The following is an 18,777-nucleotide window of genomic DNA, read 5'->3' as shown; positions in this document are numbered from 1 at the left end:
GAGATCAGAATGTAAATAAAAATTAGAAACAGCCTGAATAATTGGAAATATGTTAAATTATGGCATAAACCCATAAAAGTCTGAGGCCATTAAAAATCAACTTGTACAAAAAGATTTAATAGCGTATATATATATATATATATATATATATATATATATACGCTATTAAATCTTTTTGTACAAGTTGATTTTTAATGGCCTCAGACTTTTATGGGTTTATGCCATAATTTAACATATTTCCAATTATTCAGGCTGTTTCTAATTTTTATTTACATTCTGATCTCCTTAATCAAAAAATTGACCAGAAAGATGGAACAAGGTCATCACTAATCCTTTAAGACATTGTCCTGGCTATCCAAAAATCTGAGTTGAAATACAGAAATAATGAGAAAGCCAGTATTTTAATGCACAGATCATATTCTATTTTGAGTCACCATCTCCCACAGCTCTTAGCCCATGTTTTTGAAAAACCAGATCTGGAATAATGGGGTTTGTGATCATCATAAAATGTCAAATAACAGATCATTTTTTGTACCTAAATATTTGTAAGAAGAGTAGTTTGTGCTAATTCTAATATATGAGTCACATTTCTTTCTCCAAATCAAATTTTATATGCTCCAAGCCCCACCCTACAGTGCTGGCAGGATATTCAACCCCAATTACCATTATAACCAGTGCCCCACCCTACAGTCACGTGATGACCTGTTGGTCTAACTCAGTCCAGCCCCATAAAAGCTCTCTGGCTTTTAGTCCACTCTGCTCCCACAAACAAGCTCCTATGCAAGAGAGTGTGGCCCCTGATCGACCAGCAGTTATGCTCTTAGCTGGGGCTCAGGTGTTGTTGCTGTGGCTAGGATTTTCTGCTCCCAGCCTCTATTTCTTCCAGGCATCGATAACCACCCAAGTAGGAGGCTGTCCCACCACTCCAGGGAAGGCAGAGGCCAAGGATCTTTTCCACTCACGGATCCTGCAAAGCCTTTTCTTTTCTAAAGGAAGGCTCTCAAAAATCTCCTTTCTCACTAACTACTTGGCCCTCCCTTCTTTCCCACTCTGGAGTGATTCCCCTGTAAGGACAAGATCTAGAATGGTTGCTTCATTGAGTCTGAGGATCTTTCTGCCCTGCCACACAGCAGACCTGTGAAACAAGTGCTCATGAAGGGATAACCTCCACTCTGGGGGAGTTAGGGGACTGGGAATAAAGGGAAAATACCTATAATCAAACAAAACACTATTTGTAATACTAAAAGAACAGGACTGGGGGTCTAGTTCAGTGGTAGAGTGCTTGCCTAGAATGTGTGAGACTCTGGGTTTGACCTCCAGCACCTCAAAAAATAAAAGAACAGAAATAACATAAACGTCCACAAATTATTAAATAAATGTCCCTCTCAGTGAACAAAAGCCCAAAAACTTACTTTGAAGGTTTTCATTGGCTTTATTTTTCAGTTCTAGAAGTCCATAAAATAGAATACTGTTGAGATAGGCTGAGTAGCAAAGGTTAGTGTATGTAATAGGGAAGTTCTGAGAAAAGAAACAAAACAAAAAGAGAATTGGCCACTTCAGTTACTTTCCTTGCAAGATTGCAACAGGGAGACAGAATAGGAAAATAACTGGCCAATATCATGTTAGTTTCTGTAAGAATTACATAACTAAAGGAAATAAGGACTAAAGCAGAGGGAACTTTATTGTCATGACAATGAATCTGTTGGTGAAATATAGCTGTATCTCCTCCTGATTTCTCAGGAGGTCAGATAACAACTCAGTGTCAGTTTTACTGCATGGAACTTTAGCATAAGCAACTTCATTTTTATTTTTAGTTTGGTGTGTTGGGGTCCAGTGCAAGATGATCTTAGTTCACAACAATGGCCTCCCACACTTTTATTAATACAACTGAACAATGGAGTACTGTGGGACTGCTGTGGCCAAAGATGGCCACAACAATATTTTCCATCCCACATGCCCTTCATACAATATGACATTTCTCCCATTGGAACTTCAAGTCTATTTCCTTCACCTAGAAAGTGAACAGGCTTTTATGACTCTCAATGAAGAGACTGCAATAGAAAAGAGGTTGTACGAGCTAGATCATAAAAGGTGATACAGCAACCCTTTACCTGCTGGAACCCTGGCCTTCAGCTGCCATATCATCACAAACTACCCTGAGACTGGGTGAGGCGAGACACACAGGAGAGGTCCGGTGACCACTCTGAAGGGAAAGAGCTGCCCAGATGGCTATCAGCTACTTCAGTACTTATTTCTGTCCTGACTTGAGCTACTCTCTAGAGTTATCTTGCAGCTCTAGGAGACTTCAAGCTCAAACTATTTAGAGAGGCCCTTACCAAATCCCTAACCAATAGAAATTTAAAAAAAAAAAAGTTTTAAGCATTAAATGGTGATTTGCTTTGCAAAAAATAGCCAAAATAAAGTTTACTATTTCCTGATATGAAACAATTTTAAGGTACAGTTTAAAAAATACAGATTAGTATGCCCTATATGCCCCCATTTTAACAGTAATTACTATGACCCTTTGTTTAAAGATACATATATAGTTTTACATATGTATAAAAGAGAGGTTTGCCAATCCCAGGTGTAGTTACTGACCTTGAGGGGGCTTCAAAAAATATTAGAGCCTGAACCCACTCTATACCAAGTAAATCATAGCATCTGGGAGTGAGAAACCAAACACTGGTACCTTTTACTTTTCCCCCAAAGATTCTAATGTGCAATTGCAATTAAGAATGATGGTACTGGGCCAGGGATTTAGCTCAGTGGTGCTGTCACCAGCCTCACAAGTACAAGGTCCTGAGTTTGGTACCAAAAGAGAGGGGGGAGCGAGGGGGAGGAGAAGCGGAGGGGAGGGAGAGTATTGAATAAAAAAGGAAAGCAAAACAGGAAACAGGTGCTATGTTTGCCTCTAGAAAAGTATCCTTGAGTAAGGCTGGTTACAGCATGAAAAGGTTTATCTCTCACTGTAAACTTTTTGTTATAGCTTTATTATTTGGTTCTGGGGATCAAGCCCAGGGCTATACTGAGCTACATCTCTAGCCCCTCTCTGACCTTTTGAATTTATTTACTTGATTTTGTGTCACCTATTTCCAATGAAATGAATTTTAAAAGAAACAGTAAAACATCTGTAGCACTGATAGCAAGTCAGAATGGTCTATCATACAGTAGGAGTCAGTCCAAAGTCCAGTGAGTCTTCAGAGGAAGTGGCCTGTCCCATCTGGGAAGAATGAACGGGTGATCAGAAGTATTGAGGAGATCTATCCTGATGTGATCCCTAACCCGAAATTACTCCTCTGCTCGCCCACAATGCCCTAGGTTAATGCATCATTAATTAGTCTTTGGTAAAGTTGTTTGGGACACTGTAATACCTACAATATGTGGCTCTCAGGTTGCTGGTCACCCCTACGAACCCTGAAAACAACAGGGGGGGGAAATGCTCAGGTTTAGACAAGAGGGGCAGAGTCTGGATGGCAGGCTGCTGACCTGCTGTTATCAAATAAAAGCGATTAGCCAGCTCTCCATAAGCAAAGGGTTGATTATGTTTCCCCCCTTGGATTGCTGGAGAGACACTACAGCATCAATGAAGGTAAAACATGCATGGCCAAACCCAGCTGTGTGGGGTCCCTACCAATGTTGTGGGAACACAAATGAACAGCTGGGGATACTGAATGGGAAGGAAATGAATGGCTAACCTAAAACTTCATCTCTGGCATCTTCCTCTAGCACTGCGGCAAAGCCCAGTTTTCTTAGATTTAGACATCTGACAGGTCCCAGTTAGAAATCCATCTCCATCTCACCCTCAACTGCTATTTGGTTAATAATAATATCCCGAACCTCAACTTCTGCATCTGTAGTGCAAGTTAATATATATGGGATAAAATGTTAGCCATTATAGTTTAGCAGTCTTTATTGGTTTCTATTATATGCAGGGATGCAGACAGATTCTTACATTTAATTAGTACAATGAATTAAGTGGTTAAGACAGTAAGCTGTGCAGTTGCCTGAGTGGGTTAAAATCATGCTGTGACTTACGAACTGTAGGATCTTAATCATTTCACCTAACATCTCTGACTCTCACTTTCCTCCTTATGAAAAGAGAATCATAATATAGCACCTCCTGTAAAGCTGCCATGAGGATTAAATAAATGTCCACTTGCCCACTGTATAAGATGTAGCCAATTGGTTGCAGGATTGGCCTAAAGAAATGATGATTTTTTTTTTTTCTTCTGAGACAGGGTCTCGCTATGTATTTCAGGCTGTCCTTGAACTCATTATGTAGCCCAGGCTGGCCTCGAACTTGCAATGATTCTCCTGCTTCACCTTCCCAAGGGCTGGGATTACAGGTGTGGGTAGCACATGCCCAGCAATGAATCTGTCATGAGACCGGCAGAAACTGAAAAGTATGTACACCTTGGCTGAGTAACCACAATAGGTTGTGCATCATTCAGCACTTCCATTGCAGAAAGGTGCAGACCAGCACAGGAACACCCATGGCCTACCTATAGTACCCCCAAGCAGCTTCCCTGCCGTGAGGCTCTTTGGGTTAGTAGTCCCCCCTTCTTAGCCTCGAGCCAGCTTTTTGAATAAAGGTGCCTTTCTTGCACCAACACCTTGGCTTATTGGCAGGTTAGGAGCCCAACCTTAATTCCTGTAACATTCTGATTCCTGACGTGGTGTGTGACTGGAAACCCTGACTCCCGGGCGCCAGATTAATCATCTCTAAGAGAGTTCCTTAAATGATTGTTCATGAAGTTCACTGGAAAGGGAAGGAAAAAGAAGATAATCATGCTTTTTTCCCCAAGGTCTTTTTTGCCCCATGGATCCACACAAGCTGTAACCAAGGATAAGAATGAACATACTCCATCAAAAGTGGCCAGTTCAGGCAGATAATTAAACCGGGATGGCACAACTGGGTAATATCAGCTTGTTACTTTACACCTGACGGTCAAAGGCAGCCTCGCAGAGGAGGAGGGGAATTTTGGTGGAGAGGTGAGGAATGAGCAGAAACCAAACAGCAGCAATCAGTATTCAGTTTGGCAGGCAGGTTACTATGAGGGGAGAGCAGTAGGTCCATAAAGAGGATGTAGGGTGGGTTTCATTTTATCTGAAAAGAACATGAAAAGCCACTGAGGGTTTTAAATAAGGCTGGAATTACATCTTATGTTTATCTTTATATCTACTTTTTTTAATGTGCCTTCTGCTAATTGAGGTCTTTGATGGAAAATGCGCTCTACCAGGGCAAGAGCTCTAACACACAGGACTTCCACCTACCATTCTACTAAGGCCAGTGGGGGGTCCGAGAAGTCTGGGATTGAATTCTTGCAGCTCGCAAGTGCAATCTACAGCTCTGGGCGGAGCGCTTCTCCCTCTTTCTTGATACTTCATCTTCCCTACACTCCTCCGTCCCGGTCTAAAATTTGTAACTCACTTGGCGGGAGTTTCACCACCGCTGGGCCGGGAGAAACCTTCCAAAGAGTCCGCGAGGCCCTCCGCCCATGATAGCCAATCGTGGCGAAGGGAGAGGGCAAGGGGCGGAACCCTCGCCGGTGTGCACTGTCATTGGCTGGCGGCCACGTCACTCGCCGCTGGGCCACGTGACTTCCACGCTCGCGGGTTTTCTCACAGGATTTGTTTTCCGCACCTTTTCGGGGGTGAGCCCACGCAGCTTGGCCCGGCCCCGCCTGATTAGGGGGCCGGGAAATGGGCGGGGAAGGGGCTGAGACAGTTAAAGAGAGGCCCAGCAGGCTTCCCTTCCCGGCGCCGCGGAGTCCCTTCAGCCCGTTCACAGCAGAGGAAGCGCTGCGGACCTAGTCCCTCGGGGCAGCCTGGACCCAAGAGGTGAGAAAAGGGAGAGCGGAGAGGTGCAGGCCACGGCCAGTGGGCCTCACCTTTGGGTCATCCCGGTCTTGGTCCTGGGCGCGTTGGAAACTGTGACCTACGGTCGCTGCGGGCGTCGTGGCCGGGCGGTGAGGTGGGCGTGCGTCCCGAGCGCAAGACGGGAAGCGAGTCAAGTGCCACACCCACCCCCCATCTGGCTGCTCGTCTGGAGGGCTGCCCGACCTGCACCCCAAAACCTTCGCATCTCACTCTTCTCGAACTGCTCTTGTGGCCGAGTCTTCCCTAAGCTGTCTTGAACCCAGATATCTAGCAACTGGACCCAGGAAGTTGGAGCTACCACCTCCTTGCATAGATGGGGAAGCTGACCTGGAGAAGACAGAGCACTTGGTTAACTTGAGTATTAAAAGCAGACAGCTGGTGAAGTACAAATTCAGGATCTGTACTTCTTTCAGACACTTAATTCTTTCAGTTGTTAAGTGGGGACCCTGAGAACACACAAAAAGGGGCCAGTCAGTTCCTTGGTGAAATTACACAGCAAGCCATTTGGAGAGATCTAGGACTTGCACCCAGCTCCCCTAAACTCATAGACTATCAAGTTGGGCCCTTTCCTTGCACAGATTGGGGATCACCAGTGAGTTAGAAGGATTCAGAACTTGAACTCCTTTCTGGCATATTTTTCTAATACCATATTTCTATATGTTCTAATACCATATTTTTCCTTCTGTGTCCCATGCCCTTTGGGGGAGGGGGTGCTGGGGATTGAACCCAGGGCCTTGGGAAGTGCCCTACAACTAAGCTACACCCTCTAACCCTACCTTATTGGTCTTTATATGAAATCTAAGAATAATATGATTTACATTATTGGGTTACACAGAAATTTACAATTTTGAAAATTGGACACATAATAAATGGAGAGTCAAAGCTTTTTTTTTTCTTCAGAAACCTCAAGGATTGAAAGGAACAGACTAATAGCTTTCATTTTTTTGAGTAAATGTTATGTGCTAGATTCTTTACTTGTGTTAGCCATACAACAATCCTGCAGATTACTTGGTAATGTTATCTCCATTTTACAGGTCAGAGGTTGATGCTGAAAAGTTTTCATTCAGCTCCGTGTAGCTGCTGAGCATGGTAGCTGAGGTCTGAATAGAGATCAGATGTGTCTGACTTTGGAATACTGGCTCTCCAAGTATGGCCCTAACTATGCTCACTAGCCAGCATTACCTAGGATGCAGAGGCTTGGAATTCATCTTTGAATTTGCAGGGTTAGGTCTAAGAATCCGCTGCTTTGGGGTGGGGGGCAGGGATGGGATTGAACCCGTCACACTGAGCTACATCCATAGCCCTTTTTTATTTCTTTATTTTGAGTCAGAGTTTCACTAAGTTGCCCAGGCTGGGCTTAAACTTTCTATCCCCTGCCTCAGCCCAAACTGCCAGGATTAGAGGTGTGGGCTACTACTGCCCAGTTGAAACTGCATTGTAACAACTGTCTTTTTTTTGAAAATCATCATGTAGTATGGCCAAATCAGTGTGCTGCCTCCTAGAGGAAGATCTAGAGATGAGTATATTCTGGGCTTTGTGATCCTCAAATTGTATTTTCTAGGGATAAATTTTGAGACTAGACATTACAATTCAGTGAAAGGCTTGACAAATTATAATTTCTTGGCATAAGCTTGATTGTATAGTAGCTGTTAAACTGTCAGCCATTCACTCAAAGATATTTGTGAAGCACTTAACTAGGTGCCAAACTATAGTACTTGGGATACAGCTTCAAACAAAACAAACCAGACAATTGAATTTTCGGGAAAGACAGACAGTTTAAAGGGTGGATGTGATGGCAAAAGGGCCATAGAGAACAGCAAGGCAAGGCCAAAAGAATAAGGGAAAGACAAAAGGAATAAAAGCAAGGCGAGGATGGGCCCACAAGGCAGATGTGCTTATGTAGTATGTCTAGGAAAAGAAACTGATTAGTGAAATGTCATTTGAGAAAACAAAGAAGAGAGGGAGCAAGTGAAATATTTAGTTGAGCAAGAGCATTCCAGTCAGAGGGGGAAAAAAGTGTATAAGAAGCAAGAGCTTGCTTGGTTTAACTCTTGTCTAGGATGCTAATTGTTGTAACCAAAATGTACCATAGAAGTAAATTTATGTTGTTACTCCTAATAGAAAAAAGAAAAAAATATTACCAATGTCTGTAATATGAAACATAAAAGTAATTTTAATCTTGAACTTTTTCCAAGCCTACCTAAAGCAGTGTGTTATCTTCACTTATTAATATAACAGATTCAGGAACAAGTTGAGTAGTTGGCCACAGATTGGAGCTTTAAACTAACTCTTAAAAACCTCTTCATAAAGAAACAAATTTCAGGGAAGTGTGGATTTACAGAAAGAAAGCTAACCTTGAAAATTGGAGAAAAATCTGGTGCTACCACTTGTGCAAGTAACTAAACCTTGAAGTGAGGCTTTGTCTCAAAAATAAAGACTGGGGGCCTGGGATTTAGTTCAGTGGTTCCACTGCCTGCTTTGCAAGCGCAAGTTCCCAAGTTCAATCCCTGTTACCCCCCCACCAATAAAATAAAAATAAAGACGGGGGATGTAGCTTCTTGTGAAAGCGCTGGATTCAAACCCCAGCGCCTGTGTGGAGGAGAGCTCTGCCCCTTAAACCTGGCTTTGGTAAGGAAAAGCTATAATTATCACTAAGACCTGCCACTTGCTCAGATCAAGCCTATGTGACAGTGGCCTGAGTTGTAGAAACAGGATTCTAGAACACCTGGAATTGTGCCTCTTTTTTGTCTGCAGCAGCTTTTTTATGCCTTGGTTTCAGCTGAATTTTGAGTGATATGAATTATTTTGCTGCTTAATAAAGTGACCTCTAGGTGTAATAGAAAAAAAAAAAAAAAAAAAAAAAAAGTACTGAAGAACAGAAACACACACTTTGTTCTAAAATTTATTGAGGAGGCAAGTGGGAGATGTTTATTAAATCTTTTCAAAAGCTGTGAATTACTGTGCCAGGAGCTTTTTAGTTATCTGATCATGGTTTCACATTAAATTGTTTTCCTCCTGAATATCTTATTTTGTCTGAGACTGGCCTTAATGTTAGAAATAATATGTAATAATACACAACTGATAATAAGCTTTGTGGTTCTTGTGTATTACAGATATACAGGAACATTAATTATTTATGACAACTGGAAAATAAGGATGTTTTCTTGTCTTTATTATATTTACTTGAAACTTTGTTTCCAGGATAAACTAGGTGCTAAACAGGTTACAGTATGGTATGGTATGTACCCATACATACCAAGTTTAAGGCATTGAATTAGTGCTGAGTCATATAGAAACAAGGATGATAATGTCACCTGCCTATAAATGTACTGTAGGTTGAGAGACTTATGCTAAATTGTTACACGTAATATGTTGGAGAAGCATATCCTAAGAAATTCAAGTCCCCTTTATCCTGTGGCATTTAAGATGGATTATGTAGAATTAAAAAAAGGACCAAGACAGGTGGAGGGGCTGAAATTTCTTCCATCCCTCCCTACCTTCTATACTGAAACAACCACTGATCAGCTTTCTGTCATTATAGGTTAGATTGTATTTTCTGTAGATGGAATCAAATAATATGTACTCTTTTTTGGGGTCTGGCATTGACTCAGCAAAATTATTTTGAGTTCATTAATGTTATATCAGTAGTTAGTTCCTTTGTATTTCTAAGTAAATCCCACGTTAAGAATATAGCACAATTTGTTTACCTATTCACTTGTTGAATATTTGGGTTGGGCTATTACAGATAAAACTCATTTGTCTTTTGATGCCTGTGTTACCTAAAATATGTTATTTTCTTCTCAGTGTCAATATTTGGAAGGTTTTCCAATATTTTTCTGTTGATTTCTAAATTAATTCTGTTGAAGTCAGAGAAATATTATGTATGAATGGACTTATTTTAACCTTATAGATAATTTGTTTCCCCTAGATAAATGATTCTTATACACTTGAAGAAAATGAGTATTTTTCTATACTGAGTATAATGTCTTATCTTTGATGTATATGGTCCAAGTTGATATGTAGTGTTTAAATCTTGTAAATCCTGCTGATTTTCTTTTTTTTAATAAATACTGAGAGAAGGCCATTGAGTTCAGTTGTCCCCTTTTCCCTCAAATCTTTATTTGATGTTAATATAGCCACTCCAGCTTTCTTTTGGTGCATGTTAGCAAAGTATATCTTTTCTCATCTTTTTACTTTTATGCTATTGTGTCTTTATACTTGTGTGTTTCTTGTAGGCTGCATATAGCTGAGTCTTGCTTTTTAATATAATCTGACAATCTCTGTGCAAATGTTTAGACCATTGTGTTTAAGGTAATTGTTGATATGGGTATTATTGATATGGTTGTGATTTATTTTCCCTTCTCTACTGTCTTTTGGGTTATTTAGTATTTTCAGTAATTCCATATATCTCATTTGTTTGCTAGCCATAGTTCTTTGTTTTAGTGGGGTTATTCTAGGACTTATAGCATGCATCTTTAACACTGAGTACTGTCAAATAATATGCCCTTTCATATCTAAGAGTCTTAAGATAGTATACACTGGTTTCTTCCCTTTTGGCTTTATGTGTGTCTTTGTATGTTAAAACAGTATAACATAAAATTGGCCATTTTAACCATTTGTAAAAGTGTAACTCAGTGGCATTAAATACATTCACAATATTATTTAACTGTCACTATTATGTATTTCTGAAACTTGAAATAGAAATTCTGTAACCAGTAACTCCTCCTTTCCCCAGTACCTGGTTACTTTCAGTCTGATAGTCTGTCTTTTAATTGTCATGTTTACACCATTCATATTTAATGTGATTATTTATATGTTTAAATTAAACTCTTGCTGCTTTCAGCTTTATCTCTTTGCCTTTTTTTTTTTGCTTTTTCTACTGTTTCTTAGATTGAGAATTTTATAATTACTTTTTATCTCCACTATTTTTTAATTTTTGCAGTGCTGGTGATCAAACCCATGGCCTTGTACATGCTAGGCAAGAACTCTTCCTCTGAGCTATATCCCCAGCCCTGACTCCACTACTGACTTAATATTTCTTTGTTTGTTTGTTTCTTTGTTTGGTTTTTTTGAGACAGGGTCTCACTGTGTAGTTGAGACTGACCTGGAACTCACTGTGTAGCCCAGGCTGGTCTCGAACTCACAGCGATCCTCCTGCCTCAGCCTCCCAAGTGCTGGGATTACAGGAATATGCCACCACGCCCGGCTCTACTGACTTAATATTTATCATATCTTTGAAAAAATTAAGTAGTTAGCCTTGGTTTGTAATATACATATTTAACTAATCAGAGTCTACCTTCAAATATTATTATACTTCTTCACATCTCATGAAGGCCTTACAATTCACAATTCTTTTTCCCATTGTGATGTTATTGTCACATTAATGCATTTCTATTTTTGGTATAGACAGTTATCATTCAGAGCAATTATAGATTTATTGAAAAATTGAATTTTACCTTATTATAGTTGTTCTATTTCCAGGACTTTCTTTGTATCCAAGTTTCTGACTGGTATATTCTTTTCAACTAAGGAATCTTTGTGTTTGTGTGTGTATGTGTGTAAGGGACAGAGGCAATCACTGATCTGTTGGTAATACGTTCTTTCAGTGTTTATCTGAGAAAGTTTATTTCTTCATGTTTTAAAAGACTTTGCTAGGTATAGATTTCTGGGTTGAAAGTGGTATCTCTGTGTTAAAGAAATCACTCTGGAATCTTCTAACTTCTGTGTTTTCCAAGAAGTTTGTTGTAATTCTTATGTTTGTTTCCTTGTAAATACTATTTTTTCTTTGTCTTTAGGATTTCCATGTCTTTTGTTTTTAGCAGCTTGTATGTGCTATATGTTAGTGCATGAGTTTTTTTAAATTTCATTTTTGTGTTCTTGGATATATTTATACGTTAATGTCTGAATAATTTTGGAAAATTCTTCGCCATTTCTGCTGCCCATTTTCTCTTCTCCTTTTAAAGACTTTATGTCTCATAGCTCTTAGATATTCTATTACATTATTGGTATTGGATTTTTTATTTTGTTAAATTCTGTTTCACTTTAGTTCAGGTGATTTCTATTAACCTGTCTTTGAGTTTGTTGACTGCTTCATTGGCTCTATCAAATTTACCAATGAACCTGACAAAGGCATTCCTCATCTCTGTTATCGTATTTTTCACTTTTAGCATCTCTCTGTTGTACTTTTAAAATATTTTTATCTTTTTCCTTCTTGCATCAGTAGAAGACAAGATTTAGATTTGGTTAGTTTTTTCTTACGTTTCTTTTTCTTACTTAGGTTTGAAAAAAGCCTCTTGACTTAGAAATTACCAAGAGCTGATCTAAAATAGGACATATAAAGTGCATTCAAGCTAGCTCAAGAAAGCAAAAAATGAGAAAACAGTTCCAGACTCCATTGAAGAAGGAAGAATGCTGGGTACATCTAGTCTGATAGACTTGCTCAGGGTCAGTAGTCATCTAAAATCTATTCTTTTTTTTCCCCCTTCTCTACTTCACAAGACTTTCAAAATAACTTATTTTACCTATGTTCAACCTAAATAAAATAAATATGGATTACTTCTATATATCTTGTGTTCTTAAATAGCTTATGAGATTCTTCTGGATTATGACACCTTGGAAATGTTAAGTTTCTAGTATCTCACAAAGGTCCATTTTTCTCTTGGTTCCAAAACAGAAAACTGCCTTTGTTCTTCATGTGTTTTATCTCTATCTGGCCAATCACAAATTGTTTTTTCATTTGTTCTTTGCCTTCTCAAAGTTACTATACCTTCCAAGTGGAATTTCATGGCAATATTATTCCTCTATTCAGGGGGTATTTCAGAATGTGAACTCAGAACAGTCAAGGGTCTCTGTATGAACATGAGTACTACGCCCAGGGCAGATGACTATAAATGATCCCAGTGGGATAGACTAAAACCTTCTACAGCATATATTAGTCACTTGCCCTGTCAACCCGCCCCTTGCTCTTGATATTTACTACGTTTCAGTGTCGTCTTACTGACCTGTCTCTCTTTCCTACTAAGCATGGAAATACTATTCAAAGATCTGAATGCATACCACCCTAGTTTCTTTTTATTGCCAGAAACATTGGTCTTTACTCTATCATATTTTTTTTCTCCCATATATTCTCAACAATTACTGAGTTATTTTGAAAGGGACAGATACATACAAAAAGGACCGTTTTCCTTTTTTCAGGACTGGTAGGTAGGGGTGAAAGTTTGCAACTAGATCTTATTTTGCTGTATAGCTGAGAAGTGAAAAACTTGGGAAGAAGACCGTTTGTAACATGGAAAGGAAGAGACAGGTCACCCTGATAGGGAAAAAAAATGGCAGGTATGGTGAAGAATCTTTAGTACTTTCATCCTTGGGAATTTGGGAAGTCCTGCACCAGTATATTACTTGTTTTGGCTTAGCTGTTTATTGTCTACTTTTGCCCCCCCCCAGGACAAGTAAGGCTTAATTAAGGAAGGTAGATATAAGTTATCTATGCTAAAACCTCTCAACTCCAATGTGTAAAAAGTAGGACTATTAGTATAATGAGGACTTAGAATTACTTTATTAGTTAACACTGATATTTTCTCTGGGGTAGGAAGTGGAACCATCTATCTCCAGAAATGTCTTCAGAAAGTAAAGAGCAACCTGATCTTTCACCAAGGAACTCAGCTGAAGGAAATGACAATCTTGCATCTGGAATCTCTCTGGAGCCACAAAAGGAATCAAGTACTGACTTCAAGCAAGTTGAAACCCATGATCAATTCAGAACTTATCCTAGGATCTATTTGGAGCCTCAGGAGAAATCAAATACTAATATTAAGGAATTTATCATCAAAAAGCTACAGAAGAGTTGCCAGTGTAACTCAACCAAAGCCAAAAATATGATTTTTCGTTTCTTTCCTGTTTTGCAGTGGCTCCCAAAATATGATTTAAAGAAAAACCTTTTAGGAGATGTGATGTCTGGTTTGATTGTGGGTATCTTAATAGTTCCCCAGTCCATTGCTTATTCCCTCTTGGCTGGCCAAGATCCCATCTATGGTCTGTACACATCGTTTTTTGCCAGCATCATTTATTTTTTATTTGGTACTTCTCGTCACATCTCTGTGGGCATTTTTGGAGTACTGTGCCTTATGATTGGTGAGGTAGTTGACCGAGAACTACACAAAGCTGGCTATAACACTGCCCATATTAGTCCTTTAGGAATGGTTTCAAATGGGAGCTCATTAGTAAACCACACATTAGAAAAGATATGTGACAGAAGTTGCTATGCAATTAAAATTGGAAGCACTGTAACCTTTATGGCTGGAGTTTATCAGGTAAGAAATGGTGGAACAATTGGTTATTTCTAACAGAAGTAGTCACTATACATGAAATCTCAGATCTGTTAGAGATCATAATCATTAAAGATATCCCTTCCTAAGTGCTCAGGATATATGATGGTAGAGCCAGAATTCAAACCTTTGTGCTCTACACGTAATACAGGCTGATTTTCCTAGGCTGCCTCTTAACCAAATAATGTCAGACAGCCAGATTTTAATTATTTTGTTATAAAAATTTATTTATTTATTTATTTTGGTGCTGGGGATCGAACCTGGGACCTTGTGCTTGTGAGGTAGGCAGCAGAACCACTGAGCTAAATTCTCGGCCCATGTTATAAAAATTTAGATCAGAAAGGGTCCTGAGATCATCCAGTACAACTTGATTTTACATGTTAGGAAACACTGGGCTTGAGATTAGGTGTGGTTTGTTACTGGCTGACATTGGCAGTCAGCATGAGTAAGGCAAGAGGGTAACACAATAGGAGGTGGCAGAGGGCAAGGAGACGAGTAGTACAGAAGTTTTTCAAGTTATAGATACCCGTATTTTCTTTAGAGTCACTGCTCTTAACTAAAGATAATAGTTCTCTTAGATTGTTGGAGAGAAATGGAAAAGGTGAAGGGCCACTATTCCATATTATCAGCCAGGAAGAAGTACTAGAAATGAAATTCTCCTTAGTTCTACGGTAGAATCCACTAACATGCTATTTCCGTCATTCCTCTGCCTTTTAACATCCAGCACCAATATTAAACCTCTCTTTATTGCAGTCATTTGAGTCCAATAAGGGAAGGGAGCCAGGCATCATGGCACATGCCTGTAATCTCAGCACTCTGGGAGGCTGAGGCAGGAGAACACACATTCAAGCCCAGCCTGGAAAACTTAGCAAGATCCTATCTCTAAATAGATTAAAAGAACTGGGGATATAGCTCCATGCAAAGGCTCTGGGTTCAGTCCCCAGTTTAAAAAAAAATGCAGCTTACTTTTTCTCACCAGTTAACAGTTTATTTTCACAGCAATGACTTCTACTTGACAGAAAAAATTTCTTAATTAGAAGAATTTTTACAGTATGAGTTTTTGTTTTCATATGGATCTTTTGAGAATTTTGAAAGAGGTCTGAACCTTGTCAAGTAAAAGAAACATTACTTGAGAAGACAGAAATCCTCAGTTCTAGTTTCAGCTGGCTAGTGGAAACAATGTGACCTTGAGCAAGTTTTCTTTCCTTACAAAATGAAAAGACTGATTTTTTTTTTAAACTGCATTTATTCTATCTCTGAGTTTGATATTTAACACTTGTACATCTTCTCTTCCAGGTAGCGATGGGCTTCTTTCAAGTGGGCTTTGTTTCTGTCTACCTCTCAGATGCCTTGCTGAGTGGATTTGTCACTGGTGCCTCCTTCACTATTCTCACATCTCAGGCCAAATATCTCCTTGGGCTCAGCCTTCCACGGAGTAATGGTGTGGGCTCGCTCATCACTACATGGATACATATCTTCCAAAACATCCATAACACCAAACTCTGTGATCTCATCACCAGCCTTTTGTGTCTTTTGGTCCTTTTGCCAACCAAAGAACTCAATGAGCACTTCAAATCCAAGCTCAAGGCACCGATTCCTACTGAACTTATCGTTGTTGTGGCAGCCACATTGGCCTCTCATTTTGGAAAACTAAAAGAGAATTACAATTCCAGTGTTGCTGGACATATACCCACTGGGTTTCTGCCACCCAGAGCACCAGACTGGAGCCTAGTGCCTAATGTGGCTGTAGATGCAATAGCTATTTCTTTCATTGGCTTTGCTATCACTGTATCACTTTCTGAGATGTTTGCCAAGAAACATGGCTACACAGTCAAAGCCAATCAGGAGATGTATGCCATTGGCTTTTGCAATATCATCCCTTCCTTCTTCCATTGCATTACTACTAGTGCAGCTCTTGCAAAGACACTGGTTAAAGAATCAACAGGTTGTCAAACTCAGATTTCCGCTGTGATGACTGCTCTGGTTCTTCTGTTGGTTCTCCTAGTAATAGCTCCTTTATTCTATTCCCTACAGAAATGTGTCCTTGGTGTGATCACTATTGTAAATCTCCGGGGAGCCCTTTGTAAATTTAGAGATCTGCCCAGTATGTGGAGGGTGAGCAGAATGGATACGGTTATCTGGTTTGTTACCATGCTGTCCTCTGCTCTGATAAGCACTGAATTAGGCCTTCTTATTGGGGTTTGTTTTTCTATGTTTTGTGTCATCCTCCGCACTCAGAAGCCAAAGGTTTCATTGCTTGGCTTTGTAGAAGAGTCTGAAATCTTTGAATCCCTGTCTGCTTACAAGAACCTTCAGACCAAGCCAGGCATCAAGATTGTCCGCTTCATAGCACCTCTCTACTACATAAACAAAGAATGCTTTAAATCTGCTTTATATAAAAAAACTCTAAACCCAGTCTTGGTAAAGGCTGCTCAGAAGAAGGCAGCCAAGAAAATGCTGAAAGAGCAAAGAGTGACTCTCAGTGGAATCCAGGATGAGGTTTCAGTGCAACTTTCCCATGATCCTTTGGAGTTACATACTATAGTGATTGACTGTAGTGCAATACAATTTTTAGATACAGCAGGGATCTCTACACTGAAGGAAGTTCGCAGAGATTATGAAGCCATTGGCATTCAGGTTCTGCTGGCTCAATGCAATCCCTCTGTGAGGGATTCCCTGACCAAGGGACAATATTTCAGAGAAGAACAAAACCTTCTCTTCTACAGCATGTACGAAGCAGTGGCTTTTGCAGTAGAATCTCAAAACCAGAAAGGAACATGTGTTCTCAATGGTCTGAGTTTTTCGAGTGATTGAGAAAGTAAAGAAGAATGTCTCATCAATAGGTAAAATTTCAAATGTGCAATATTTTCCATTTTCACAGTGGAAAACACTGCACAGTTGAAATTTTTCTTCCTTGGAGGCTTACGGCCTTTTCATGTTCTCAAGTGTAGTAAAGCTTATAGTAGGTCAGAATCAAAAAGAAGAAAATGTGGTTTCAAGCTTTCATGCATCTATGAAGTACTTTTGGGATGTAATAACGAGTGAATTGAGTTGTAAAGTAGCACCCAAACTTATTTACCACCTTGTTTTAGGACATATGTTTGGACTTTTCCTCCTCCAGGAGGTAAAGGGGAGAAGTTGGGATTTACATTAGAATCACTGGAGCCTTTGCATGACTGTGGAAAGGAAGGGAGCATGTTGCATTTGCTTCTCTTGTATCAGCAGGTTAAGAGGCTTCTGGAGCATGAAGTCCTAACTCTGCAAGTTTGTTTTCTGCTTCTCTATTCCCAGTCTTTGCTCTCCAGAGGACAGTAGTACTCTGCTTTTTAAGTAGGAAATCACTGCATTCCTCAGACAGGGAATCATGAGCATAGTCTGATAGCTGGCATGTTTGTGACATCTTATGTCACAGCCAGCCTGAGATTAAAAGCACCCTTTATGATGAATTGGATGTTTAATCTTTTTTTTTTTTTTTTTTAGGGCAAGTAGGTTAACACAGTTCTTCAAAATCAGAAAATACAAATGGGAGTCCTCTCTGTCTTTTCTGTGATTGCTATTTGTGCTTGTTTGTGAGACTGATCCACCATTAAGGCCTGTTTTAACGGTCAGCCAACTGTTTTCCCATGGAATCTGTCCTAAATTGGCATGTCTGTCTGCTCTCAGCAAGTTGCCAAAGCAGGATGCTGACTTAGCAATTTTGAACAATTTTTTTTTTTTTTAATAGGCTTGAGGCTGTCAAGGACACTGCAAGAAGGAATGATTTATATTTCCTGTAAGAATTAGTTTACTAGGCAGTAAACTATATACCGAAACCTCTGCCACCTCCTATCGCATTTTATTAAGGGTGTTTTGGGAACTGACAGACCCAAATAGAATCTGCTATTCATGGAGGAAAATGTGCAAAAGTGAGAGAGTACTTCCAAAAGGACATCAATAAAGTTTTAGGTGTTTTAGTAAAAACAGTGCTGATGCATTCTGCCATGCATCTTATTGATATACAATAAATGATGATAATGACAGCTTTTAACTCTTCATGATGCCTAAAGCTGTTAAGATTTAGAAGCATAAATATGATATAAAATCCAAGTTCTGCGGGTATATTTATGGTAGTTGGCCACAGGTTGTGAATTGAGGTATTATTTCTTTGGAAAAGCAGAAATATCTGACATTGGACACTTACAGTTTTGTGTTTGGACTTTGGCAGGCAAAAAAAAAAGACGTTCTCCAAAGAATAAGAGACTAATTTATATGAGATTAAAACATCTAGCCAGGTCTTTTAAACAAGATAATGATTGCCAAAGTGAAAACTCATTTTTAAAGCCTGCTCTTAATATTCTAAGCAATTTAAAGTATTTATAATAACCCCTATATGTCAGGTATAGTACATATTTAAGATATACTTTTGTTCTTTAAACTGCCAGTGTTTTTCTTTTGGTAGATTGCCTCCATTTACTTACATGGAAAATACCTATTACTCCAACAAAGCAGTTTCTATGTTACTGTATTCTAAGGTGATTAATGTTATATGTAATACTGTCCTGAATTTTTTTTTTTTTTTTTTTTTTTTTTTTTT

The 18,777-nt window shown here is 39.3% G+C and overlaps 2 protein-coding genes across 5 annotated transcripts in view; one reads left to right on the top strand and one right to left on the bottom strand.

Annotated features, from left to right (window-relative positions):
* Pde6a (phosphodiesterase 6A) overlaps positions 1 to 18,777 on the bottom strand; it is a 103,574-nt gene that overhangs the window by 66,471 nt on the left and 18,326 nt on the right. The window contains exon 1 of one of the 3 annotated variants that reach the window (XM_010627153.2): positions 5,275 to 5,526. The exons of the other annotated variants lie outside the window; for them this stretch is intronic. Within the exon in view, the coding sequence (XP_010625455.1) occupies positions 5,275 to 5,388 (114 nt within the window). The 5' untranslated portion in view covers positions 5,389 to 5,526. Of the gene's footprint in view, positions 1 to 5,274; positions 5,527 to 18,777 lie in introns of those variants that run through there. 3 annotated transcript variants of the gene reach the window in all.
* On the top strand, positions 5,608 to 18,771 carry Slc26a2 (solute carrier family 26 member 2). Of its 2 annotated transcripts, XM_010627147.3 has the most exons (4): positions 5,608 to 5,841; positions 12,158 to 12,324; positions 13,469 to 14,189; positions 15,501 to 18,771. In XM_010627147.3, exons 3-4 carry the CDS (start codon positions 13,494 to 13,496, stop codon positions 17,016 to 17,018), a joined length of 2,214 nt encoding a protein of 737 aa, XP_010625449.1. In that variant the 5' UTR covers positions 5,608 to 5,841; positions 12,158 to 12,324; positions 13,469 to 13,493; the 3' UTR covers positions 17,019 to 18,771. The 2 variants fall into 2 exon arrangements, with proteins under 2 accessions (XP_010625449.1, XP_010625448.1); XM_010627146.3 differs by lacking the exon at positions 12,158 to 12,324 and having other exon boundaries at positions 5,609 to 5,841.

Source organism: Fukomys damarensis, unplaced genomic scaffold (assembly GCF_012274545.1).
Source record: "Fukomys damarensis isolate Sample0158 unplaced genomic scaffold, DMR_v1.0_HiC HiC_scaffold_3, whole genome shotgun sequence".
NCBI lineage: Eukaryota > Metazoa > Chordata > Mammalia > Rodentia > Bathyergidae > Fukomys > Fukomys damarensis.
This window is presented reverse-complemented; position numbering and strand designations above follow the sequence as displayed.

What these genes read in the sequence shown, in the direction of transcription:
- Slc26a2 (XM_010627147.3), top strand. Translation starts at nt 13,494, where the DNA reads ATGTCTTCAGAAAGTAAAGAGCAACCTGATCTTTCACCAAGGAACTCA. An exon ending in TTATGGCTGGAGTTTATCAG is followed by an intron (nt 14,190 to 15,500) that starts GTAAGAAATGGT and finishes CTTCTCTTCCAG; the next exon opens with GTAGCGATGGGCTTCTTTCA.